At 37.7% G+C, this 27,814-nt stretch overlaps 1 protein-coding gene across 1 annotated transcript in view; it reads left to right on the top strand.

Moving 5' to 3' along the window:
* RASGRF2 (Ras protein specific guanine nucleotide releasing factor 2) overlaps window positions 1–27,814 on the top strand; it is a 138,931-nt gene that overhangs the window by 60,512 nt on the left and 50,605 nt on the right. The window contains exons 8-17 of the mRNA XM_084305512.1: window positions 1,023–1,132; window positions 3,105–3,223; window positions 12,712–12,872; window positions 13,909–13,975; window positions 14,992–15,128; window positions 17,195–17,277; window positions 19,331–19,579; window positions 19,883–20,271; window positions 23,291–23,419; window positions 24,654–24,743. Coding sequence (XP_084161638.1) covers window positions 1,023–1,132; window positions 3,105–3,223; window positions 12,712–12,872; window positions 13,909–13,975; window positions 14,992–15,128; window positions 17,195–17,277; window positions 19,331–19,579; window positions 19,883–20,271; window positions 23,291–23,419; window positions 24,654–24,743 — 1,534 coding nt within the window. The remainder of the gene's footprint in view (window positions 1–1,022; window positions 1,133–3,104; window positions 3,224–12,711; window positions 12,873–13,908; window positions 13,976–14,991; window positions 15,129–17,194; window positions 17,278–19,330; window positions 19,580–19,882; window positions 20,272–23,290; window positions 23,420–24,653; window positions 24,744–27,814) is intronic.

Below are 27,814 nucleotides of genomic sequence, written 5' to 3'. Positions count from 1 at the left end.
TTTTGTGACTTATACATTTGACATAACAATTTACTCATCATTACAACAGTGAACACCCTCAGTTTGTTCAGTTACTGCAAAAGAAGTAGAGAGAGAAAAAGAAAAAAGAGGGTCACTGACATTTGTGGTAGTTCTAGTCAGCCGTATTAACCTAAAAGCCATTACCACCTGTAACACTGCATTTGTTCAGCTTTGAATTTGTATGTCATAAAGTTTGGGGACCTTTTGATTGAAAAAAGATTTGAAGAAAGATCTTGGAATTTTGAAGGGGAATTAGAAAATAGGATACAAAACCTATTCAGTATGTGATGGGCACAGTGTCATTGCTGAGGACTTTTCATTTCAGCATAAGAGAAGACACCTCTCCACTTTCTAAATGACTTTTACCCTGTAAAAATAAGTTTACTATAGTATCACTTGGTTCTGTTTAACAATTATGAAACTGCTTTAAGTGATGACAAAGTGAATCAGTGTCATTGTTCTTTTATTCCATCTTTAATGCCCATTAGTACAATGTGAATTCTTTCATTTATATGCTAACAGGTTAGCTGGTATTTTCAAAGTCATAAAAAAATCTAGATGCATGTATCCTATCAAAATTGTGGGAAGGTATACATGGATCTCCCAGAGAGTTCTGAAAGTTTTCTCTGTTGACACATGCATAGCAGCATGAAAACATGAAATTTATGTCATATTTGTCACTGCCTCTGACCTGATTTTTTTCTTAAAATGTAATAAATAGAACTTGTGTTTCTTCAAACTGAGAATGTACCTATGCATATGCAGCCTCTGTCACCTAAAAAAATAAATTCTAAATAAAACTGCTCACTTTGGCAGGTTTATTTAGAGTTTATGTATAATTACTTAGCTGTGGATATTAAAAAAAGAAAAAAAAAAAAAGAAAAAAAAAGACCATGCTTGTAAGACTTTAGTGATGAATATAATGGCTAATATTTAAGAAAATGCTGTATTGGAATTATTCCTTCATGGATTTGCTGATTCTATACCTAATTTATTTTAAGATCCCTAGATATATTATAACACTGCATGAACTTCTGGCTCACACACCACATGAACATGTTGAACGAAAGAGCCTTGAATTTGCTAAATCTAAACTGGAAGAACTTTCAAGGTAAGTCTTTTCACCTTTTTTTTTTTTTTTTTTGGATAATCCTGCATCAAAGACTCTGAAATGAAAAATCAGTTTTCTTTGTTTTAGTTTGGTTTTCGTTCTTTTTTAAAAAGTTCTCCTAAAGAAAAGGAAGAAAACCAAACCAGAATAAAGACAACCAAAGCCAAAATACTAGTACTTTGGCTCTTCTTTTTGTTGTTGTTGTTGTTGTTGTGTTTTTTTTGTTTTTTTTTTTGGCTAACAAATCTACAAGTGTTTCCTTGTATTTTGGGTAGGGGAGAATAGAGTTGCTATAGAAACTACCTACCCTTGGGTTGTGAGCAAAGTAATTTTCTTTACATACACACATGTATGTATTTTTTCACAGTTTAAAAAAAGGGGGGGCATTTTTGATATTCTGTGAGAACGGGGATCAGTCAGGGTCTTGAAAATCACTGAGTTCTCAATCTGTGTTACAGTTTGCATGTGTTAATGAAATTATGATCTACACATATGCTTTAAATAATACCAGATAAACAGGAGCTAAAGATATATTTTAAGAATTGGTGCTCCCTGTAAAATCCTGCAAAATTGATGTCTTCCCAGAAATCCCCTATCCTTTCTTAGATATTTCTCTCTGTCAGCCCAGTAGGAAATTCAGTTGCTATCTCTAGGCAACACAGCTTTCTGTTGTGCAGCAAAGAAATGCTGCATGAACTCTAGGACATATGCCTTGAATATCTGGAGTATTCACCAAATAAATACTTATGAAATATGTAGTTGTAAACCAGTGATTGCCTTGTAGCTTTTGTTAATTGCATGCTTTGGACTGTTCAGTTTTTTAATGCTGTTAAGACCTAGTGGCTATGTTGTGCAAACTACCCACTAATTTTGAGCTTATTATTTTTTCCTTTTTGTCATGCTATATCTTCAACACAGGCAGCTTTCTGAGTCACCTACAGGTCACGTCCTGCCACCTCTTCAAGCACTGACTTCTTAAAAAGCTGGGCAGGCAGTGACTTTTATTAAAGTGTCTGTGTTTGAATCCTACAGTGTTCAGAAAGATCTTCCACGTTATGAGACCATTTGAAGCAGAAAAGAGCATCTCCTTTCCATTTAGTCAAAGCATAGAATTTCTATGATTAGTGTTATATGTGCAATCAGATCAAACAACTTTGACTCTGCTTCTTTTCATAAGTCAGAGTTCATTGCTGATCTAAAAAATTCATCTCTGAGTGTTCAGAATTGGAGGCTCAGGTTGACTGATCCTCCTCTTCTCATAAGGCAGGTAGTACAGACCATAAATATAAAGCTTTGTGACTCATTTATTGTAGATTTGAGGGAACAGTAACTTTCAGATAGTGCAGTGAAGTCCTAGTTCAGGAACATCACAACATCATCTAAGCTTGTGTTGAGTTCAGCCTTGGAAAAAAATGTACTTCTCTGTGTAACGGGAGGATATCTATGAAAATAAGCAGAAGAAGTTTGGAGGTGAGCCATTGAAGCCGTGATTGTTGTAGGAAGCAATGAGGAAGTGAATGGTACATTCAAATGTAAACTGAAGCAGAATAGAGTGAGAACCTAAAATCAAGGACAAAGACTCCAAAATATGTTATATAACTAATTCAAAGAACTAGAAAACGCTTCCAGTTTTGTGGTAGACTCTCTTATTACCGATCCAGAAGCACTCTTCTAGCAGCTGTGAAGAGTTTTTAGCTTGGTGGCATCTGTCAGGTGTGTTCAGGAAAAGTCTAAAAACAACTCTGGCAAAATAGGTTCTACTGCTGAAAAAACTAAATGATTGCAACAATGATTTGAAAGGGGAAAAAAAAAAGAAAAAGGAATAATCATGTACTGCATGTATGTCTGTTTTGTGGCAAAGGACATTAGGTACTTTTTGTGCATACACTGAATAAGTGCAAGTGAAAATAGACACAGCAGGTGCAAGATATATTTCAGGGAATTTAAAGTGAATTTTTATTGTGTCTGACAGGGTGATGCATGATGAAGTGAGTGACACAGAAAACATCCGGAAGAATCTAGCCATAGAAAGAACAATAGTAGAAGGCTGTGATATTTTACTAGATACTAGCCAAACTTTTATACGCCAAGGTAAGATATTCTCCTTTAAAGCTATCTATATAATCATGAAAAAAATGCTTTAAAACCAGCAGGATTCACATTGCCATCATTGGGCAGGTCACTGCACTAGGCACAGCTGACATACTTGAAGATTAACACTTCATGTAGGATAGGTCATAAAATGTTATCAACAGATGACAACTAATTTGGGACTATAGCTGATCCTCACTTCTGTGCTGTTTTCTTGAGGAACCATGAAAAAAAGCAGCGCAGTAATGGTAAAGCATCCATGGAACGGTAATATACACACTGGACTGTGATCTTCAAAAGAATTACCTACAGCTCCACAGAGACCATGGCTGCCAATGACAGTGGATGCCAACATTTGAGAAGAAGTGCAAGAGAAGTTTGAGGCTTTGTCAAATGATAAAGTGGTTGCTAAGACAGAAAACAGCTGTCAGTAGTTCCTATTTTTCTCAGTGCTTCACAAATATCTCAAAATTGATCATGACAGAATAGATACAATACCTGAACATACTCACCCTGTCCCCTGAGATGTATTTTTTTGGGCTTCAGTAGAAGTTCAGGATAGATACAAAATGCAATCCTACAAGAAGAGGTCATGAAAAAAGGAGATGTCTTGTTCTTTCCATTACAATGTGTAAGAAATCAAGCAGAGAAGGCAGGAAACTGGAATAGCTGAGTAAGACCTGTTGGTCAGACTGAGGCACAAGAAGGAAATAGGCAGTGGAAGAAGGAACACATGGCCTGAGAAGAGTACGGGGATGCCATACAGATATGCAGGGATGGGATAAGGAAAGCCAAGACATAGATGGAACTGAGCTTGGCAAGGGATGCAAAAAAAAAAAACAAAAACAAGAAGGGATTCTACAGGTACATTGGCCAGAAAAGAAAGGCCAAGAAGAGTGTTACCTCTCAGACAAAGGAGAAGGGAGAACTGTTAACAACAGACATGGTGAAGACTGAGGCACTCAACATCTTCTTTGCCTCAGTCTTCACAGAATCATCTAGGTTGGAAGAGACCTCCAAGATCACTGAGTCCAACCTCTGACCTAACACTAACAAGTCCTCCACTGAACCATATCACTAAGTTCAACATCTAAACGTCTTTTAAAGACCTCCAGGGATGGTGACTCAACCACTTCCAAAGGCAGCCTATTCCAATGCCTAACAACCCTTTCAGTAAAGAAGTTCTTCCTAACATCCAACCTAAACCTCCCTGGCACAACTTTAGCCCATTCCCCCTTGTCCTGTCACCAGGCACATGGGAGAACAGACGAACCCCCACCTCACTACAGCCTCCTTTAAGGTACCTGTAGAGTGCGATAAGGTTGCCCCTGAGCCTCCTTTTCTCTTTTCCAGGCTGAACAATCCCAGTTCCCACAGCTGATCCTCATAAGACTTGTTCTCCAGACCCTTCACCAACTTCATTGCCCTTGTCTGGACTCGCTCGAGCACCTCAATGTCCTTCTTGTAGAAAGGGGCCCAAAACTGAACACAGTACTCGAGGTGCGGCCTCACCAGAGCCAAGTACAAGGGACAATCACTTCCCTAGACCTGCTGGCCACACTGCTTCTTATACAAACCAGGGTGCTGTTGGCCTTCTTGGCCACCTGAGCACACTGCTGGGTCATATTCAGCCAACTATCAACCAGTACTCCCAGGTCCTTCTCTGCCAGGCAGCTTTCCGACTACTCCTCTGCTGGCCTGTGGCTCTGCTTGGGGTTGTTGCACCCCAGGTGCAGGACCCGGCACTTGGCCTTGTTGAACTTCATGCAGTTGACCTCAGCCCATCGGTGCAGCCTATCCAGATCCTCCTGCAGAGCCTTCCTACCCTCGAGCAGATCGACACACGCACCTAACTTGGTGTCATCTGCAAACTTGCTTGATCCCCTCACCCAGATCATCGATAAAGATATTAAAATGAACTGGCCCTCGTACTGAGCCCTGGGGGATGCCACTAATGACCAGCCTCCAGCTGGATTTGACTCCATTCACCACGAGTCTTTGGACCCGGCTACCCAGCCAGGTTCTAACCCAATGAAGCATGTGCCAGTCCAAGCCATGAGCAGACGGTTTCTTGAGAAGAATGCTGTGGGAGACGGTGTCAAAAGCCTTGCTGAAGTCAAGGTAGACCACAACCACAGCCTTTCCCTCATCCACCAAGTGCGTCACTTTGTCATAGAAGGAGATCAGGTTCGTCAAGCAGGACCTGCCTTTCATAAACCCATGCTGACTGGGCCTGATTGCCTGGTTGCCTTTCACTGCCAGTCAGGCATCCCATGGCTCTCATTTCCCTAGACCTCTACAGAGGGACTGGGGGAACTAAGTCCCTCCCACTGCAAGTGAAGAGCAGGTTTGTGAGCCCCTGATGAAACTGAAGAGGTGTAAGTCTATGGGGCCCAATGCCATGCATCCCAGGGTCTTGAGGAAACTGATTGATGGAGTTGCCAAGCCTCTCTCCATCATACTTGAAAACTCTTGGTGGTCAGGTGATGTTACCAGTGACTGGAAAAAGGGAAACATCACTCCTGTTTTTAAAAAAAGGTAGACAGGAAGACCTGGGGAACTACAGGCTGGTGAGTCTCACCTCTGTACCTGACAAGATCATGGAACAGATCCTCCTGGTAGCAATGTCAAGGCATATGCAAGATAAGGAGGTGATCCAAGACAGCCAGCATGGCTTCACTAAGGGCAAATCTTGCCTGACTGATCTGGTGGCCTTCTGTGATGGAGTGGCTGCATTAATTGACAAGGGAAGACTGACTGATGTCATCTACCTGGTCTTTTGTAAGGCCTTTGACATGGCCCCACATGACATCCTGATCTCCAAATTGGAGAGATATGGATTGGAATGGTGGAGCATTCAGTGGATAAGGAATTGGCTTGAAGGCTGCACCCAGAGAGTGGTGGTCAATGTCTCTATGTCCAGGTGGAGTCCCTCAGGGCTTCTGTCTTGGGACCAGTGTTTAGTGTTATAAGTCTGAGAGAGCTGGGGCTGTTCAGCCTAAAAAAAGAGAAGTCTCTGGGGAGACCTCATTGCAGCATTTCAATACTTAAAGGGAGCTTATAAAAAAGATGGGAAGGGTCTTTTTACATAGGCAGACAGTGATAGGACAAGGAGGAAAAGCTTTAAGCTAAAAAAAAGGGAGATAGAGATTAGGGGTCAGGAGGAAATTCTTTACTCAAAGGGCAATGAGGTACTGGCACAGGTTGCCCACAGAAGCTATGCATGTCCCGTCTCTGGAGGTGTTCATGGTCAGATTGGATGGGGCCTTGGCCAACCTGATCTAGTGGGTGGCATCCCTGCGTATGACAGGGGATTGGAACTGGATGATCTTTAAGGTCCTTTCTAACCCAAGACATGCTATGATTGTATGATTCTGATGTAGAATTAATTCTAATAAAATGAACTTAGCAAAAAGAGAGAGGAAATATTACTCATTCTTTATTCTCGGTGGTTTTGGAAAATGTTCCCATTGAAGCCTAGGTATAGCAGATCAAGGGAAGTGATCCTTCCTCTCTACTCAGCTTTGGCAAGGCTGGAGTATCTGGAGTACTGTATCCACTTCTGGGCCCCTAAGTTCAAGAGAGATATGGACATACTGGAGAAAGTCCAACAGAGGGTGACTGAGATGATCAAGTTACTGGAGCACCTGTCCTGAAGGGAAGCTGAGAAAACTGAGACTGTTCAGCCTGGAGAGCAGCAGGATCCGGGAGGATCTTATCAATGTATATAAATACCAGTATCAATGTATATAAATACGAGAAGGGAGGTTGCAATGAAGATGGAGCCAGACCATTTTGAATGGTGCCCTGGGATAGGACAAGAGGCAGCAGGCATAAATAGGAACACAAAAGGTTCTGTCTGAATGTCAGGAAGCACTTAATTACTTTATGAGTGACTGAGCACTGGCACAGGCTGCCCAGAGAGGCTGTAGAGTCTCCTCGGAGATTTTTAAAAGCTGCCTGAACATGGGCCTGGAGAACCTGCTCTCAGTGGCCCTGCTTGAGCAGGGAGGTTGGACCAGATGAGCTCCAGAGGTCCCTTCTAACCTTAACCATTCTGTAATTCTGTGATAGCAGAGAATGAATTTCTTGTTATGTTTCACAAAACTGTAATTTAGAATAAGTGTTAAATTTAACCAGGAACTGTAAAGAGGTTGCAGTTCTTATCTGGAGGGGCTTACTTCAATGGTAGAGCAACAAATGTGAAAACTTCATAATTGAAGCTTATTTTTCATTTATATACAAATTTAATTCTGGATCTTTTGTGACTACTTAGTAGATCTGTATACAGTAGCTGCATCATTTTGACTAGGTACAAGCTTTTATTGTATCTGAAAAGAATAACATGTTTAATGAAGGTTGGGAATGTAGTTTAGGTGTATCCCTTCATGAGATCTTCTCTAGCTAGCATCATCAGGATATCTGATGTTTAAGTAGAGCCATATGCATAGCTAGTTGTTTAGTAGTTTTAGAATAAATTTTGAAATCCTTTCTGTAGTGTTTCTTTAGTTATGTGGCCAAACTGAAACATTCTATAATAACTACCAATACTGTTTGTACAATGTCCACTTGTAACTTCCTAGATCATTTCTTAAATTTACGTATTTGTTATAATTGGAGGTATATAAAGAGCTATGAACGTAGCTCCGAGAAAAAATATAAATCTGTTACAGTGCATCCACTTCAAGAAAATTATAGGGTTGTGATTTGCCTTGACTGACTTTTACCATGCAATTTACTTAAACTGAATAACTTTTTATTCAGTATGATTAAAATATTTTGCATTTAAATATCTACTTTTTTCCCCTTAAAATTCACTAGTATCATTTGTCTGTGTACCTAGTATTTCTTCAGTAAAAAAAATATCAATTTTTCTGTGGGAATCAGTCTGTAAAGGTTACTGTTAGAGTGTACTGTGTGACCCAGGTCAAACTCGTGGCTTAAGTAAACCAATTTCAGATTCATTTCGGGGATACAGAGAAGGACAGTGTATAACTGGATGTGAGCCAGCAGTGTGTGCTTGCAGCCCAGAAAGCCAACAGCGTCCTGGGATACACCAAAACAGGTATGACCAGCAGGTCGAGGGAGGTCAAGTCTGCGAGAGCTGGGCATGTTCAGCTTGAGAGAGAGAAGGTTCCGGCAGACCTCATTGTGGCCTTTCAATACTTAAACAGATCTTATATAAAGGATGGAGTAGGACTCTTTACTCGGGTAGATAATGACAAGATGAGGGAATGGTCTTAAACTAAAAGAGGATAGATTTAGATTAGGCATCAGGAAGAAATTCTTCACTGTAAGGGTAGTGCAACACTGGAACAGGTAGCCAAGAGAAGTTGAAGATGCCCCATCCTTGGAGGTGTTCGAGGCCAGGCTGGATGGGACCTTGGCCAACCTATCTAGTGGGTGGCATCCCTGCCTATGATGGTGGTGGTGGTGGTGGGGGGGGTTGGAACAAGATGATCTTTAAGGTCCCTTCCAACTGGAGCCATTCTATAATTCGGTGATTCTATGGTAAGCCTGTATGTTACTGAATCATAGAATATCCTGAGTTGGAAGGGACCCACAAGGATCATCAAATCCAACTCTTGCCTCCACACATTTCTACCTAAAAATCAGATTATGTATCTGAGAGCGTTGTCCAAACGCTTCTTGAACTCTGTCAGGCTCAGTGCCATGACCACTGCCCTGGGGAGCCTGTCCCAGTGCCCAACCATCTCTGGGTGCAGAACCTTTCCCCAACCCCCAGCCTGACCCTCCCCTGTCCCAGCTCCATGCCGTCCCCTCGGGTCCTGTCGCTGTCCCCAGAGAGCAGAACTCAGCGCCTGCCCCTCTGCTCCCCTCATGAGGGAGCTGCAGGCCACTACGAAGCCTCCCCTCAGCCTGCTCTGCTCTGGGCTGAACAATCCAGGTGATTTCAGCAGCTCCTCATGTGAGTTCCTCAGCTCCCTCTAGACCCTTCACCATTTTTGTTGCCCTATGTTGCCTCTACAGGAAGGGATCTATGGATAATAAATACATATGAGATGTTCAAGCAAGAAAAAACACACCCTTCCCTTCTGTGGCACCATTGGGATTGCTCTGTGTTAACACAAGGCTGGGAGTGTCTCTATACTAATGGTGGCCACTTGCTGCTGAGCTGGATGGGGTTTGCACAGTTGTCCCCATTGTGCCATACCCACGGCTCTTCCAGCTAGCACTACTGACTGCTTCAACAGCTGCTATGGGTTTCTGGAGTCCCAGGGGACAGCAGCATGGGGTCTTGAGTGGCTGCAGGGCTGGTGGGACCAGGAGGCTGCATGACTGGGGGGATGAAGTGACTGGGGCACCCAAGGCCTTACTCTTTGCCTCCATGTGGCTGGCAGGGAGCTATGGCTGGCCAGATCTCCCCCATGGGGGTTTGCGCCACTGATGTGCTCAAAGCCAGGGTTCATCCATGGAGCTTCGAGCTCTGCAAGTGCAAGGCCAAAATACTGCCTAGTGGCAGCCAGACATTTGCGTGCAGGACCAAACAGGTGATGCAGCATGGCAGTCAGGCTGCCACGATGCACCTTTGGGTGTTATTTTAAGAACGGCTATATCAAAGTTTATCTTTTAAAATACCTAATACATGTGATACTGTGCAAATGCAGAAATCTGAATTGAGCTAATGAAGTAATACCAAGCCCATTTGCCTTTCACATCTGACTGTAGGGTCACTTTGAGAGTGACGTCAGTCTCCTCTCATTTCAGCTAGGCTTGTTTTCTTTCTCTTCATCAGTGTAGACTGGTACAGGAAATATCTTTCTGGCACAGAAGGGGATAGGTATCTTTGCCTTTATTCAGGTTTTTCCTATGAAGGTCCATTTCATCTTTGCCATATTGTATCTACGTTACATACTTTATTTTTCTAAGAGTTTGGTTGTGTGAAGAATGTTGAGACCATAGGAATTCCCTCATTTACATTTGCAATGCTTTGCAATGTATATTTTGGAATCCTCTTCAGGTTTCTTGGGGGCCCCTTTTATTTCTCTCATATTTACATACAGACTTTATTGCCAGGCACTCTGTAAGTAAAGGCAAACCATTAAGGAATATCATCTTTAAGAGTCTAAAGTTAAAACAGCGGTATCAGTCTGTAATACAGCATTGGCTGACAACCGGAAAGCTGTCATCTGGCGGCCCTTCATAGGCCACCAAATACTTTGTCTGATCTTCCTTACATCAGCTGCACTGAATTTACCCCTCCTGACAAATATATCACAATTAAAAAGTCATGCAATAGTTGACATTGGAAGGGATTTCTGGAAATAGTCCAGTCCAATCCCACCTGCTTAAAGCAGCATCAACTGCAGCAGGTTGCTCAGGACTATATCCAGTCGAGTTTTGATTGTTTCCAAGAATGGGGACTCCACAGCTTCTTTGAGTGAGCAACCTGTTCCACTGTTTGACCACCCTCACGGTGAAATAAAACTTTCCCCAGTGGAGAAAGCCAAACTGAATTTGTAAACCACTCAATACAATGTAGTTTTTGTTGTTGTTGTTGTTTGTTTTAAATACAATCCTTTGTACTTGTTGGATTGAACATGGGCTATTACGACTATTCTGGCAGTATTGAAGTGTGAGTACTGAATGTGCTTAGGTCTGTAGCTGGATAAAAATTCCTCAGATTACACCAATTGTCCAAATCATATACTATTAATGAATATTCCAAAATTATCCTCACTCAGTTATTGCAGCTGTATACTGGCCAATCATGACTTTTTTTTTTCCCCTTAAGAGGAAATCTGTAATAGAAGCCATATCAGGCAAATCATTTTCATTAATCACAAGAGCTTCACAGGAATGCACAAGGTCCTTGTTAGATGTGAGCCACACAGAAATCTGTTTCTCTCTGTGAAAGTTCAGCATCAAAGACAGATAATGCTGTCTTTCTGCTGCATTTAAAATCTGCAGTTTCTTTTGATTTACCTTAAACAGTGATATTTCAGGTCCATACAAGTACACCATTTAACCTTCATCCCATTTTAGCAGAACAGAATATGGTATTCCTAAAAGCATTCTAAAGAAAATAAATAAATAAAAAATAATACAAATCAAGTTCCAAGGGTATATGTATACGTGTATTATATTTACAACATTTTTCTAAGGAGCAGCATAGGAAGAAAAGAACAAATAGAATGTTGTTACCAAAATGTGTAGGGGGAATTTCAGGAGAAAATTGCACTAAGAATTTTGGGATGGGAAGTTGCTTGTGAATTGTTTTGTACATAGTACTGGCCTTGCACTAGGAGCTGGGGGACAACCAATGTCACAGAGAAGTCACAGCTTCAACACATGGGAATGATCTCCTTGCTATCTTTTACAGTAGAGATAAATATACTGTTTTGTCCAAGAGAACTGTAGAACAAATAGTAAGTTTGTGGTTTTTTTTTGGTTAGAACTCAGTTGAACCTCAAAAATGTTGCATACCTTTGCAAATTTCTGGAGTAAAACATCACTGTTTTGTTGCAGCGACACAAATCATTAAATTTCAAAGTGAAATGTCTGTCAAAGTCTACTATAATGTTATGTTTACCGGTATGTATTTTGCTATGCCAGATGATACATTTCAAATATATTAATAACACTAATTAAATACATAAGGGGAACTAAATGCAGAAAAATGTGAAGTTTAGCAACAGTAGCTTTTTCAGAGTGTTGTCATAATTTCTTCATAAGTTTAAGATCATGTATGTGAACTTCAAATTGCACTTCACTGTCAAAATTGATTCCACATTCAAAATCAGAAGTAATAACACATGGTGATATCAATACGCAAATGTTGCTCAGATACTGTTTTTGAGGTATGAAACTGTACAGAAGTTTTCCCCAGTCTGGAATTCTGCACAGCACAAATTCAGACCTACATAATGAGATTCAGTTTAGTTCTGAAGTTTTAGATGAGCTGTGTAGCACTGAAATTTACACAACATAAGGTATGAAGATAAGAAGAAACCTGCTTCATTACCATCTCTCTTGCACAGAAAACTGTTTTCCTTCAAAACATTCTCTTTTCATTCTCTGTCTTTTTAGCTTGAAAGTAATATACCTTTTGCAAGGCTAGCAGCTGCCAAAAGTGGAGTTGTTGTTCAGCTCTGTTTTCTGAACAATGTACTATTAATGTCTTAAAGATGCATAAAAATTTGCCCAAGATCTGGTCCAGGCATGTACATAAGTATAGGTCTAGACTGTGCTTGCTTGATTCTAAGCATGTTGTTGCAAAGACAAACTTTTTTCTCTCCATAAAAAAGTGCAAAACTGTTATCCTGAACTCACTCTAAAAAATAAAATGAGCTGGTACAAAAAAATATGAATGACTTGTGTTTAAAACAGATATTGATGTGTATTAGTACTTTATAGAATGAAAAGTTGCATGATTTAATGTCAGTGTCTGATGGATTAACACTACACACACCGCCTACCAAATGTTATTATTGTTACAGTATGTTTTTCATTTTGATTATTATTAGGTTCCCTTATTCAAGTCCCTTCAGTTGAGAGGGGAAAACTTAGTAAAGTTCGTCTGGGATCATTATCTTTGAAAAAAGAAGGAGAAAGGCAGTGCTTCTTATTTACAAAGCATTTTTTAATTTGTACAAGAAGTTCAGGAGGAAAACTGCATCTGCTCAAGGTACAGATTCTACATTATGACTCAGCTTATGAAATGAAAACACAGCTTCAGTGAAATTTCAATATTTTATGGCTTTAACCTGAGATTTTGTGTTATCATGAAAAGAAGTGAGATGATGTAAAGTAATTGATTGCTCTGTCTTCTTGCTGCAAATAATAAAATTCAGCCAAAGTTCTTAATAAAAAAATATTATAAGTTTTTTTTTTTCTTTTTCTTTTTCCAGAACTTTGTAATCCTAATAATCTGGGGGCTAGAAACAGGACATAGTGTGTACCTCTGTATAAGCTATCACTGACTGTGAGTCAGTTTTCAGTACATATCAGCCGGTACAACCCCGTGGATTTACCAAGGAATAATTTCCAGAGCTCTTAATAAAATTAATTTTAGAAGTTAGTTCTGTTTTCCAAAACAGCATATTTTCTCAAACCAAATGTTCTTCTAAGAATATTCTAGTTACATTAGTTGAGAATCAGGCCTTCTTGGGTTGGCTTGTGAATAACGAAGAATAAGTAGTTTACAGAGTGGTAGATGTTGAACAGAATTTCAGGCTGACAAAGATATTACTTCTGAGATATTATTAAGACTGTTTAGTAAGAGAGTCACTTTCACTACTTTTTGTATGCTTTCTCACTTTGTGCTCTTTAAATAATTAATGTATTTTGCAAAGTAAATTAAGTGTAACTGAACTGAAAGCATTAAGTTGATATAAATTCAGTAGAAAATGATGAAATTCTAACCATTTTTGAATCTTGTGAACAAGCTTTTATGTGAGATAAATTATATATTGTAGTAAAAAGGAAAAACATTTGGCACATTTAATTCTATTATTGATTTGTTTGCCTAAGAAAGATATTATGTTTAATCTAGGTGGTTTTGGTTCCTGAGGAAAAATATGCATCTAGAAACTGATACACCTTCATAAGTGCTCTGAGTAATGTAAAAACATACAGTAAGGTATATCAATGTTTAAAAATATTTGTAATGGCAAATAGGATCAGATGCCTACATTTATGAAAAATGTGCTTTGTTTTCACAGACAGGAGGTGTTTTGTCTTTAATAGAGTGCACACTGGTTGAGGAGACAGATGCAGCTGATGATGACTGTAAGTTACATTCAGATGTTTGTCGTAATTACAGTTCTAAGAATGTTCTTGAAATTGTTACCCTTTGATTATTTTTCATAAAAACAAATTGTTAAGTTCTCCCTGTTCATGAAACCAGAGAAATAACTCAGTTAGCTGATTGTGTAGAATAGATGTTTTCATAATGGACTTGCTGTTTGCGTAAGGGTTTGTTTTGCTTTGTTTGTTCCTGCTGTTGACATCCCACATAAGATTTTCATGTACATTGGCTGAAAGAATGTGACAAATTATTTACTGACTTTTGTATACAAGTTCACCCTAAGGATCTTGGAAGGAAAGAAAAACGTCTTGAAAGACAAAACAGATAATTGAGTTTCTTAAATACATGGGGTCTGAGTGAGTTGGCAGAATTAGTGGAAAGTTTCTGTCTTGGACTCCCTACAAATCTTGACTACAACCTTCTTCAAATGAAATAACAAAACACATTCCCAAGCTGATTTTACTGTTACTCAGTTTGGCTTCCATGCTGGACTTTTAGGCAAGAATTGCACTTGAATTGTGGAAGTAGTTTCATTGATTTCAGCATATCTGTAGTATATTAACAAAGAAGTGTTAGAAGGACTCTAGCCTTATTTGACATTTTAAAAAGTAATTTACAGCAACTTTCACTGTTGCATGTTTGTAGCTTATTTTTTATTTGGTATATGTGGAAAAACAAAATCACTGTCTTGGATCACCAGTTGGATTTGCTCTTTGTCAGAGAAATGCTTTAAAGTAACTTCAGGGAAGTGGTGGAGTCACCATCCCTGGAAGTCTTCAAAAGACGTTTAGATGTAGAGCTTAGGGATATGGTTTAGTGGGGACTGTTAGCGTTAGGTCAGAGGTTGGACTCGATGATCTTGAGGTCTCTTCCAACCTAGAAATTCTGTGATTCTGTGATTCCACTGTAAGTGGAAACATTATTTCTTTATTCTGTGGTTTGAAATCTCACATTTTGACTTTTTTTTTTTTTTTTTTTAACTCCTCTCACTGTAAAGCAAAAAGTTCTGGACAGGTGTTTGGACACCTTGATTTCAAGCTTGTAGTTGAACCTACGGATGCTCCTTCTTTTACTGTTGTCCTCTTAGCTCCTTCACGTCAGGAGAAAGCTGCATGGACAAGTGATATAAGTCAGGTAGCTTACTACATTCTTTATCTTGTTTGTTATGAGATCTTATTTTATTCTGTGTTTCTGAGAACTAATCCAAGAGTGAGCTGATAATTTCTTGAGGGCTGATTGACTGTGAAAATACTTTATATGAAAATATTTTAGTGTTACCTATTTTCCCCAAAATCTTGTCTTTGCATTTGAGTCATCAGTGAAATATGTGTATCAATGAGAAGTGAAAAGCTCCACAGCCAACTTGACAGTTACATGCCTGCAAAGCTTGGAACTGGCGTAGTAAGGTAGAGGTAAATATAACTAGCTGCATATAGCTGAGAGAGCAAAGAGTGAAGGGGTTAGTCAGATAGCCAGGGAATAACCATAAGAAACTTTTATTCTCTTGTTCCATCTTTGAGGAAAGTAAAGTCTCCTCCAGCTATTGAAGACAGGGATTCTGGAGAGGATTGGGGTCAACAATTAAGAGAATCTTATAAGTAAAAGCCTGAGAAAGCTGAGACCCGTTAGCAGCGTGAGAGTGAAAGAGCTTGACCTCCAGCCTTACAAAAGAAGGGAAGCAAGAGATGATGAAGGGATAGGCATCACCTTAAAAGAAAAAAATAGTAAGGGCTCAAAACCCTGTGCAAACACCACAGGCATTTTGAAGGGGGAACTGGTACTATGGAACCACTAAAGAATTGAGACCACTGGTCTCTTGAAAACAAAATCATGTTTCTGACTGAGCCCATTACCAGCAGAAACCATGTCATAAAAAATTACTGAATCAGCTGCCCAGAAGCACTTTTTTCTCTTTGTCCTGGCTACAGCCCTCAAGGAGAATGTAGGAACTACACTAACAAAAATGGGCATATAGAAAGCATTTTTTTGATTAAGGTGTGTTCTCCCAACAATGTTTGCAAATGAAAGTGTATACATGTAGTTGCAGTTCATCCACAGAATGTGTCTTGGTTTCCAGAGTTCTGCATATCTTATTAAATTACATATGTATATGGCATCTAAGTCTTATTTGATGGTATGTTCTTAGTGAGCTTGCTTGAATTTATATTCCTTTCATTTAAACTATAGGATTCTTATGAAAAGTGCTTTTTTTTTTTTTTTTTTTTTTTTTTTGTGTGTGTGTGTTTTGTTTTGTTTTGTTGTTGTTGTTGATTTGACCCTAGATTCCTGTTACACTAATAACTTAGCTAGAAAGATGGTATCTGTGTACTATAGTATAGTTCTGTAGTATTATGTATGAGGTATTTGTTGCAGACCATAAAAGCCTCTTCTGCCAGTGGACTGTCTGATCACTGCCAAGATCAAAGACTGTGGTGTTACCTCAACTACATCAAAGTACAAACCAGCAGAAAATGCTGTTCAAATGGCCTGTTCAAATGGCTTTGAGCTGTACTTAGGCACCACCAGCACTGAGCTGCTTTGAGGACTGACTAACTTGTAAACTTCTGTTGGACATAGGACAGCCTATAATTTCAAAGCAGTGTGTTCTGTGAACATACCCCAGCAGTGTTCTTCCAGATCCTAATGCCTAGCCCAAAACTCTTATACAAGATTATGCAATGGACTCCTCTGACAGCAGCTTCATATCTGTATTTAAGAATAATAGCACCGTTTGATTTATTATTATTATTATTATTAACAATAAAAGTGTGTTTTTAGAAGCTATTTGTATCTCTGTATCTCACTTTATGTATAAAGTATTCTAACTTATTTCCAGTACTGATTTTTCAAGAGATGCTGGAGGTATTTAATTTTGTTCAGTTTCAAAGGAACTTCATGGCTATTTAATTTCTAGCTCAAAATACCTAATCATGTGTAAAAGAGATTCTGAACTGACTTTTATGAGTGTGCTGGTAAAGATGCTTGGACTTGCAGCTGTGTAAATCAAAGGAAAAAGACTAGAGAATCATGTCCACTGTAATTCTTCCATCACTGCTTTTCTTTTATGAAAATACTTTTTACCTGTCAGTTCAGGCCCTATGAAAGCTATGTTGTAGGCTTACAGTGATCCTAACAGTATGGAAGTAAGTCCTCTTAAAGTGTGTTTTGATGCTAACAGTTTTCAATATTTATTTTCACAGTGCATTGATAACATACGGTGCAATGGTTTAATGACCATAGTTTTTGAAGAAAATTCTAAAGTCACAGTGCCACATATGATAAAGTAAGTGCAGCATTCTTTTCCTAGTAAGCAAAATAGCCTTTTTGATTTTTAATAAAAGCTTTATCAAAAGAAAATGTGTTTTTGGAAAATGAAGCCTTTTGTTTTGGTTTTCCTTCCTTCCTTTCTTCCTTCCTTCCTTCCTTCCTTCCCTCCCTCCTCTCTCTTTCTCTATTTCTCTCTCTTTTTCTCTTTCTTTCTTTCTCTCTTTCTTTTTCCCATTTTTGTTGAATGGAATTAATTCTATATCCCAACATGTATCTTTTCAATCTGTTTCTTGAAGGGGTAGGAATAACTCAAGATGGTAAAGTCTTAATTCACAGTGTTGGACAGTATAGGATCACAGCTCAGATTTTTCTCTTCTTTGTGAAATTGCATTCAGTTATGCTTCAGATGAGTAATTTAATTCTCTGTTAGATTTTTGTCTTCTGTCTACAACTCATAATTTTATTAAATATATTTTAAAATTTCTGCACACTTTGGGTAGAGTGCAGACAAGTATCCTTTTCCAAAGTATTCTACTTTACTAGCCAAATTTTTTCTTTTCCTTTTCTTATATCTGAGAAAAAAAATTCTTACCATTTGAACTGATCACATCAAAGTAACAATTATTATTCATAAACCTTCTTCCTTCACTCTTGCCTTCTTTCAATTGTTTATTTTTTCCAGAAGAATCATTTTTGTTCATAGGCAATATTTCAGTACTTGATTCCAACTTTCTAACATAGTTTTACCTTTGGGGTTTTCTACAGTTCTGTATTTACATCAGTTTTACCTACCAATATCAAATATAAATGTTAAGAAATAGAATGTACCCATCTGAATACAGTGCTACAGCACATACCCTTAATCACTGGAAAGAAGACATTTTATTGTCTTCATTTTAATTCCAGGAATTCTACAGTTTTTAAACACTTACGTTACCTACTGAATGTTAACATTAGTATCTTTTTTTCAAATAGTAGATTACAGAAAAAGTAAAAGGAAAAAGTCAGGAAAAAAAAAATCTTAGTTCTAAAAAACCACACAGAATCTTAACAACATACAGATTTGTCCTTCCCTTTATGAAATTTTAATCATCAGTTTGATTTTTAGCATTCATTGGCCTTTAAAGTATGATAGTAAATAATGTCTTTGGACAAATATATTTAGATGAAATAAAAAAAAATCCACTTTTCTGAGGACCCAACTTAAGAAAGAAGAATTGTATTTTAAGTAATGCAGCGGAGAAGTGCTCAGAATAATTTGATGATGTAAGAAAACCTTACCTTTGCTCCTGAAAACACAAAGCAGTATAGAAATATACTATATGTAGCATCCAACCTGTTTTTCTGTAGACTAAAGCATCAGCTAGATAAAATGAAGGAAAACCCCATTTAGAAAAAAACATCATGAGTAGGACTATATATGTGATTAATTCTTGTTGTGATGTCCAAGAAGGAGGGGAGGGGGAAAGGGAGTGTTCTTATTTGAAGGCTGAGATGTTTCAGTCTGTTCCTGTTTTCTTTCTGCTTTCTTTTTTTTTTTTTTTCCTTATTTTTTTTTCTTAAGTAATTATTGGCACCTGAGTGCAGGTGGTATATTGAAAGCAAGATTTAAGCTTAAATAAGGAGTTAGTTTTGCTGTCTTTGCTGGGGTCCACTAGTTTATTTTATAAAGCAAGATCCCAGCAGAAAAGACTGCAAGCAGTTCAGTTATGTTACAGAACACTTCTCATTGCAGTAGGTCTACATGGCACAACAGCTTAAAACAGACAAATGGTAACAATTCTGTCTCCTGTTCCGCTTCAGAAATGTAGGCTTCATTAATGGTTTCTTAGATTTTGAAATGTAAATTAATTATTTGCCAAAAATGAATCGAAATGGCTCCAGTTATGACATAAAATATAACTGAATGGAAGCGGGCTTTCCCACAAATGAAGAGTTTTATTGTGTTGATAAAATAGAGGTATATATTTCCTGGTTCTGTGTTGACAGGAGTAACTGAAGTGATATCACTGCTGTACCATAATAACTCTTCCTCTTTGGTGAAATGTTCTAATTTAATATTTGTGTAGGTCCGATGCTCGTCTTCATAGAGATGACATTGATATCTGCTTCAGCAAAACTCTGAATTCCTGCAAAGTACCTCAAATCCGTTATGCAAGTGTTGAACGGCTTTTGGAGAGGCTAACAGACTTGCGATTTCTAAGTATTGATTTCCTGAATACTTTCCTACATACTTACCGCATATTTACTACTGCAGCTGTTGTACTGGAAAAACTTTCAGACATATACAGACGGCCTTTCACTTCCATTCCAGTCAGGTGAGCTCTGTTTGTTTTTTTTTTTTTTTTTCTTTTTCTTCTATGATTAATTTCTTACAGAGTTACTGGGACATTGTTTATTTTCAAACAAGATTTTTTGTTATGTAAATAAACTAAGAAAAAGGTTCATTGTTTGTAAATAGGATGCAAGTTTTTAGATAAATATGCCTCAACTTTTGACCCAGGCTTTGAGGACTAAGTGTCATACAGATTTTGCATGCACAAATTTGTTTGCAGGTGTTATCACCTAAATCTGTTTTGCATTTGTTATTATGATGTTGCTTTTTTATTTCTTACTTTAAGGTCTTTGGAGTTATTTTTTGCTACCAATCAAAATAATAGAGGAGAGTACCTAGCTGATGGGAAGTCACCACATCTCTGTCGCAAGTTTTCTTCTCCTCCTCCACTGTCACTTTCCAGAACTTCCTCACCTGTCAGAACTCGAAAATTGTCATTGACTTCACCGCTGAATTCGAGAATTGGTGCCCTTGATCTCACTACTTCATCTGTGGCGAGCAGTCCTACCTCGACCTATAGCCCGGCCACCTCTCCTCCGCCAACAGGTAGCAAGGTACCTCTGGACCTTAGCAAAGGGCCCTCCTCTCCTGAGCAAAGCCCTGGCTCCATAGAGGACAGCTTGGAGAATCCTCGCATTGACCTCTGTAACAAGCTGAGGAGAAGCATTCGAAGAGGTATTCTCTATCTACAGAATACTGAATGTTACTTCTGCTAAATAGAGTTGTCTCTAATAAAAGCTTAATTTATGTCAGATTATTGTGGAGCAGTTGTTTTTTATTTCTTTTTGTTTCATGATCAGAGTAGCCTGTGATAATAAAATATTCTATTTCTTTTCCAGTAGAGGCTGTGATGCATTTCCACTGCATTTCCACTTCTTTTTAATACGAATAGCAGTATGGCAGAATTATATTGTCTGTTTTCCCTTTGGAAGAGTGTTAGGAGAAAGAGAGACAGAAATGCTTGATACCAGTTGCATTTCCTGAGGGTTACAGATTTTGGATCTGTCCCATGAAGTAAAATATTAAGAGAAAAAGAAACAGGAATGTAAAAACCTTGCAGCTTTAACATGTTTACAAAGCAGGGCTAGTTTTTCAGAAGGATTTCATCACTAATCTGAACAAATAATGTATATGAGCATTTGCTGCATTGTTGAGATTCATGTCACCTGACTCTTATCAATCCAGAAGATAGACATCTAAAAAAGATGAATTGCACCTGTGCAAATGCCTCGTTTCCACTACGGCCTCTGTGAGACGCCTTAAAATAGGTATTACTTTCAGAAGGATAAAGCTAGTTGATATAAACCTCACTGTGGACATCTGGAATGGGAGCATTGCACACAGAATTGTAGAGTCATTTCAGTTGCTCAAAGCAAGAAAGTAGCTCTAATCTCGTAGGATGCATGGGTGAGTAGTTATTTCTCATCACTGTTTGAGAATGGAGAGATGGTCTTCTCAATTGGAATAAAAGTATATCCTAATTTTTTGTACTGTTGTTATGTTAAGCAGAAAATGAGGAAATACAAAAATACTGTTTTCTTCCTAAAAGTCATGTTTAGAAATTGTCCTCTGGGGCCTGAGCTACAACCTGACCAAGTCTGAGTTGAATATGCCTTGATTTTATTTACAGCCACTTTAACGTTGGAAATTGATGAAACCAAAGAGAAAAGAAGAAAAAAAATTACGAAAAGTAAACTAAGAAAAATATGATTGAAGTATTGTCTCCTTCCTACTGATGCATTATTTTTACAGGGTATAATGTATTATTTAACACATAATTTTTTCATCAGGCAAGTCAGCCACGTTAGTATTCTAGGAGCATATGCTTGCCAGTTCTTTATGTTTTCATAAAATGCTGATTGGCTGTTAAACACGTTTTTTCTGCATGCTGGATGTTTTTAAATGAATTGCGTAACAGACTATAACATACAAAATAAAATATATTATTTACTATGTAGGGTTGGGCAAATTCTTCTTGTATGCTAGGGTAACCACAAATCAATATGATAGCACGTTCCAAAATGCAGGCCATGCATTAAGATGAATTTTACATAGGTAACTGCAGTCTTAGATGTAACATTTTTTGTTACACTTTAAGTGTACACCTACTAAAGAATAGATTTTTCTGGTCTACTGTTAGCACCAGGCATTATGGGAGAGGTGTTAACATATTGCATACCAGTCTGTCAAAGCTGGGAGTGTCATCTGGGCAGCATGAGGGACGTTTGGAAATGGCAAGAATCTCATCTAATTGCTAAATGGCAGTCTCTAATTCCTTTGGGGATCTCCTACTGAACAGTTTCCACACATTTGGGGGGAATTAGCAATTAGCTAGCTCTGTTCTCTCGGGGAAAGTCCTTTTGTCACAAGGCTGCTTGTAGCATATTCAGGAAGAGGAGTAAGTTAAAAAAGAAATATCACAAGGAGAATGGAAATGGGTATCAGAAGAACTACAGAATGATGATCTACACATTCCACATCATCCAGACATGGTTCTTTGTTTCAGAAATTTTCTGGGTAAAGAGACCAGTTCTATTTAATCAGGAGATGCCATCTCATTATGGTTAATACTCTTGCTCTGGTACTGCCAGATTTCCAGAAAAACAAAGGTGGCTTACACTAAATCCAATATAATGTGCAAATTCAGTTTCCCAGGACTTACTGTTATGGTGGAGGTTGTTCTTGTTGAATGTGGCCCATTTATGTTCCGGAATTTTCACCTCCTTCACCCACTTCCAAAGTTTATAATTTTCAATATTTATAGGACTTACTTTATAGTACTACAGGCACAGTTGTCATTTGTATCAAATCTAGAATATATGTTGTCAGTTTTTTGAAAATACTTGGTTTTCCCCTCATTTAGGAGGTATTCTTCTTGCTATTCTGTAGTTATGCTTATTCCTTTCATTATGCTTCTGACAGAAGAATGGCTCCATTGACTAATCAGCTCTGCAGCATTGTTTGGCCCTTTTATTAGGCAGTTTTCTGATTATAGATATTTATCCAACAAAGGTTATTTTTCATGAGCTCATATGAAACTTATGACTTCACATATCCTTATTACATTTGCATTTCACTGGATAGTCTGCTGACTTAAATTGCAGTCATAGCCAAACTATTTTTAAAACTGAGAACTTGCTGTTTTTCACCAAATTCTTTATTTACGAGCTTTTGTTTGAATATGTTGTAGGTACAAAACTTTCCTTCCAGAGGATAATTACTGTTGAATCTTCTTAATGCAGAAGATGCATGGCCAGTTTCAAAAGCAGTACCATTTAAATGTACTATTATATAACAACTATAAAACACAGATTAAACATGAGCAATTTTGCGTTAAATACAATTTATGTGTATAAGGTTTGGTGTTTAAACACTGTTATAAAGTTCTATTAATTAATGACTTTTTTTTTTTTTGTGTGTGTGTGTGTGTCATTGCAGTACAGTTCAGATTGTTCAAAGTTGCTTATTTGCAGACTTTCTATCTTCTGGTGTTCATAAACTGAGAGTCCTGAATCACCCATGTACTCTGTTCTCTGCAGAGCAGCACTATTTTCATATCTAAGACAAAATAATCTGACCATGCTCTCTGATTTAAAAAAGCATACTTTAAAGCCACATATCCTTTTTTCCAAATGACCACGAGTTGTAAAATATGAATGATCATCCCAGTGTTAACATCCAATTTCTTTTAAAGCAGCAGTTCTAGAATCTGTGTCAGTGGACAGGACTATTCCCGAAAGCACCTCAGCAGTGGATACTACAGAACTTTCCCCATGTAGATCCCCTTCAACTCCACGTCATCTCCGCTATCGTCAATCAGGAGGTATGAAACTAAACTTCTGTTCTATGTAAATTAAAGGGTTTAAATACTGTAGCTGTAATCTTTGCAGAATACTAGAAAAGAATAGTCTTTGAATATTGTGTTTTATTTGTATTTTCCTTATTTTTCAGGTATAAAAATAAAAGCATTAAAAGTGAATTGTGGCAGTCAATACAGTTAGAACAAGAGATTTGGAAGCATATTGGATTTCTGTGTATGATGAAATGTTCTTTAACAGATTGAACAGGATGTACTAATACTGAATCAGTCTTAGTCTCAGAAAATTCTCAAGACCTTTACAGATTTTTTCAGCTAGTAAGGGGACATATTTTGGACATCATATGTAATCATGAAATACACAATACCCATTATTGTCAATGGAGAATGACTATGTCTGTTTCCTTGTATGAAACTGAAAATTTACAGATGGTGTCGCATTATTCATTCCAAAATTTGAATAAACTGCTCAGTTGAAGAGGAAGAGTGAGAGCTAGAGCTCCTCAAATAGCTCTCACATGGCTCTTCAAAATTCTTAACAGAGCAGTAAGCGATGCCCATTAATACTTAAAATGCTGTCATCTCACCCAAGCCAGATTTCAAGGCAGTTGTTTGATGCCTGGGATTATAAAAACAAAAACAGAACAGATTCTTCTCAACTGTTAAGTTACTGAGACACTTCAATATTAAACCAACTGTAATCTTTTGTTATCGGGTATGGTTACAGTGGGATGGCAAGATTTTGGAGCTGGAAATTGGGAGGAACAGCACTATATTATACAAGTATTGATCAGAATCAACGTTCACAGAACTCCTTATACAGAAATTTTGAGAAATTTTGCAGAACTGTACTTATTTTAAGCAGTAATCTTGAAAATCTGTAAATCTCACCATGATTGGTTAAGATGCTTTGTCCTTTAACATCATTTTTTGTTACAGTTAATCCTCTGTACCATTGTTTCTCTTATTCCTCATCCCTGGCTGTATCTTTTTTTTTTTTTTTTTTTTTTTTTTTCTTCCATAGTGATGTCATTTATAACAACCTGGAAATAAAATTCAAATCACAAATGTCATTGTGATATTTTTATTTCCTTTCATGTAAAATCCTGTGACAGTGACAAAAGAAAATGTTCACAACATATAAACATCAGTGAAGAATTCAAATATTACTGTCACCCAACCTGGAAAAATTAAAAGCTTGTAGTAGCTGTTAACCGTTCTCTGTCTGTTCGCTTTACAGTACAAACTGCTGACAACAGTCACTGTGCCGTTTCTCCTGCTTCTGCTTTTGCTATTGCCACAGCTGCAGCAGGGCATGGGAGTCCACCAGGTGAGAAAAATTTACTGTAACAAAGAGAGATAATAATAATATACCTGGGTCTCAGAAGGTAAATATTTCTTAGGAAAGTATTTACCTGAATCCCAAATAGCTTTTGTTATTATTTATTACTTTAATCTGCTTGGTGTCTTATCTTGGCTGAAGCCTTGGATTCAAATTATGAGGCCAATATGAAATATTTATAATGTGTATCTCATTCAATATAAAGGTTTTTCTTAAAACTTTTTGAAATTATGATAAACTGACTTAAAGGTAAAAAATACTGTATTACAGTAATTAATAAAAACAGTATTTCACCCTGTAAGTGTATATAGGAGAAATTCAAACACTGGTTTTATCTCACAAATGCAATGTAGAATGCAGAATTATGATTGTATGATTGCATTGACTTGAATACGCAGTTCAGTTACATTCAAAAAATGACATTAAGAATGAATGAAAGTATGGAAATCCATTCACCAAATTCTCATTTGAAAAAAAAATAGTAAAGTTGCCAAAGTCCTTATGTTGCTTAACAAACAAACAAACCAAAAATCCAGATTTAATGGAAAGTCTATGTTTACTGCAAATCAAAAGGTCACTGAGAAATTGACTCATAAAAGTGACTAACGGGATAAACAACTTAGGGTGTTCTGGTACATCTGCTCTGTTGCATTTCAGGCCGCAGCAATCTGAAAATTTTGTCCCATAAAACAATTTTTGTCACCAGATAATAAAATAATATTTTAACTGTTTCTCTACCACTCTGCTCTGGGGAATAGTCAGTAACTTTCTATCTACATTAAAGAAGGAAAGGTTTTAGAATAAACATGAATTTTAACAAGTGAGGTCTTCATACTGTACCACATACTTTCAAGAAACTGTTGTGGGCTTTGCGCCTATGTTTTATGGACTCTAAGTTTATCAAACTGTTCAGCACGATTTTGGATGGTCACTGTATAAACCAATCATAGACTTACATCAGAATCATATTTATTTTGTTTAATGTTCTATGTCTCACATTTATCCACTATGCCTAACATTGTGGGCATTTGCTTCATGAGTGAGTATGCATCATGCTAAAATAATTTTTGGGCAGGCGTGGATGAGTGTTCCTTGTATACTTTCTTTGATTTCGGGGTGATTACAAGAGTTACATTCAGTTTTAAGAACTATACAAACCTCACACAAACAGTTTTTTTTTTTCTTTTTTTTTTTTTTTTTTCTGAAGTGATTAATATCTTCTGACTTTGGAATCTGTCATTACCAAGGAATCAGTAACACATTTTGCTTTATGAATATATAAGAATATATTTACAAATTGTTCACAAAATATAGTAAATGTAAAAAAAAAAAAAAAGTTTTCCACTAGGACCAACACAATTAACAATTACAGCTTTTGTATTTTAAAAGCACTTCTTCTCAATTCTTTTCACCTAAGTGTGAGGATAAATAAAATCTACAAGTATGCAATTGAATGAATTTCAAAGCACTGAAAAAGGATGGTAGTGGCTCTAATATTCTTATAATTACTTTTTTTTATATTGCTTTTCATGCTGGTTCTTCATAAAAGGTCTATTTACATCTGCTGGCTAATGTAAAAAACAAAAAGATTGGTCATTCAGATGGACATGATCCTTCAGTGAGTCAGGTCTCAGTAGTGAATGAGTTTTATGTTTTATGTTTTTGTTTTTGTTTTTTCCCCAGTTGGTTCTTGTCCTCTTTGCTGCAGATACTGCAAAGTGTGCTGTTTAATATAGTCCTACATGGAACATAAATAAAATGGAATTCAATACTGATAAATACTAAGTAAAATCACACGAGAAAAAACAGTCCAAGTGTTACAAGTGAAAAGATATGCTTTGTGCTCAGCATTATTGTTCAGGTTTGAGATCTGAGGATTATAACAGGTAGTCCTGTCAAACCATCCTAGTGCTCAGCAGCAGGTAAGAAGGTGAAGGAAACATCAGGAATGGTTAAGAAAGAAGCAGAGAACAGGGCAGGGAAGACCATTATACTATCACTGTATAAATTCAAAATTTGAATGTGTAGACTCATAGAATCATAGAGTAGTTTGGGTTGGAAGGGACCTTAAAGATCACCTAATTCCAACCCTCCCCACCATGTGCAGGGACTCCTCCCACTAGACCAGGTTGCTCTAAGACCATCCAACCTGGCCTTGATGTATATTGAATACTATGTACAGTAGTGATACATTATCTTTGAGATGAGGGAAGGAGAACTAGAGAAGGTTCTGAGATTGCCATCAAGGATGACTGGAATTGTAAAATGGCTTCTGTGCATTTGAAGTTCAGAAAAGAGATGACTTGAAGGACTGATGAGAAAATTCTGTAAAATCATGGATTCCAGAGGGAGTGTTAATAGGCATTTGTTGCCATTTCTGATGCCAGAGGTAGGAGGCATCCAATGAATTTCATGAGGCCAAGGTTCAAAATAAACATCTCTGGTTCTTTGTGCAATGAATAGAAGTCCTGTGAGATTCTATTGAAGTACATTTTGAATGTGAGAGATTTACCGAGGTTCAAAAGCTGGACAGCTGTGTGCGAGTGAGAGTCACTGGGAGTTACTAGATAGGCAAACTAAAACAGCTTCAGGAGCTGAAGACAGTTGGAGCTTGTGGAAAAATATTAGGAAGTTAGAATCATCTGTGCATCTTATATGCTCACTGTTCACTGAAGTCTGTCTCTGGCTAGTTTGGTTTGATTTCCCAGGACAAGACCTCTTAGCTTTTCTCTTCTTTCCATCTTCCAGTTTTAACTGTTCAGAGTTGTGTCAAAGCAAGTACATTAACAGACACATCAGAAAGCCCTACAGTCATGCACTCTACCAGAGCCAGGCATGAGGAATATTTAATCAACCCCTGGGAAGAGTGCTGGCCATAATATTTTATAACTAGTGTCACCATGCAGTGGTTAAGCTTGTATGTTGGTAAGTATGCAAAGCTCTGAACAGCTCTCTCAGGTCATATGATAGCTCGGCTTTTCTTTAGATAGGAAACTGGGGGAAGGCTGCCTACGTTGCTCCTGTTTGCAGGCTGCAGCCAAAGTGGGCTGGGTGGGAAG

The sequence above is a fragment of the Netta rufina genome (genome assembly GCF_964035555.1).
Source record: "Netta rufina genome assembly, chromosome: Z".
NCBI classification, from domain to species: Eukaryota; Metazoa; Chordata; class Aves; order Anseriformes; family Anatidae; genus Netta; species Netta rufina.
The sequence above is the reverse complement of the archived record's forward strand: the minus strand, read 5'-3'. Positions and strand labels throughout refer to the sequence as shown.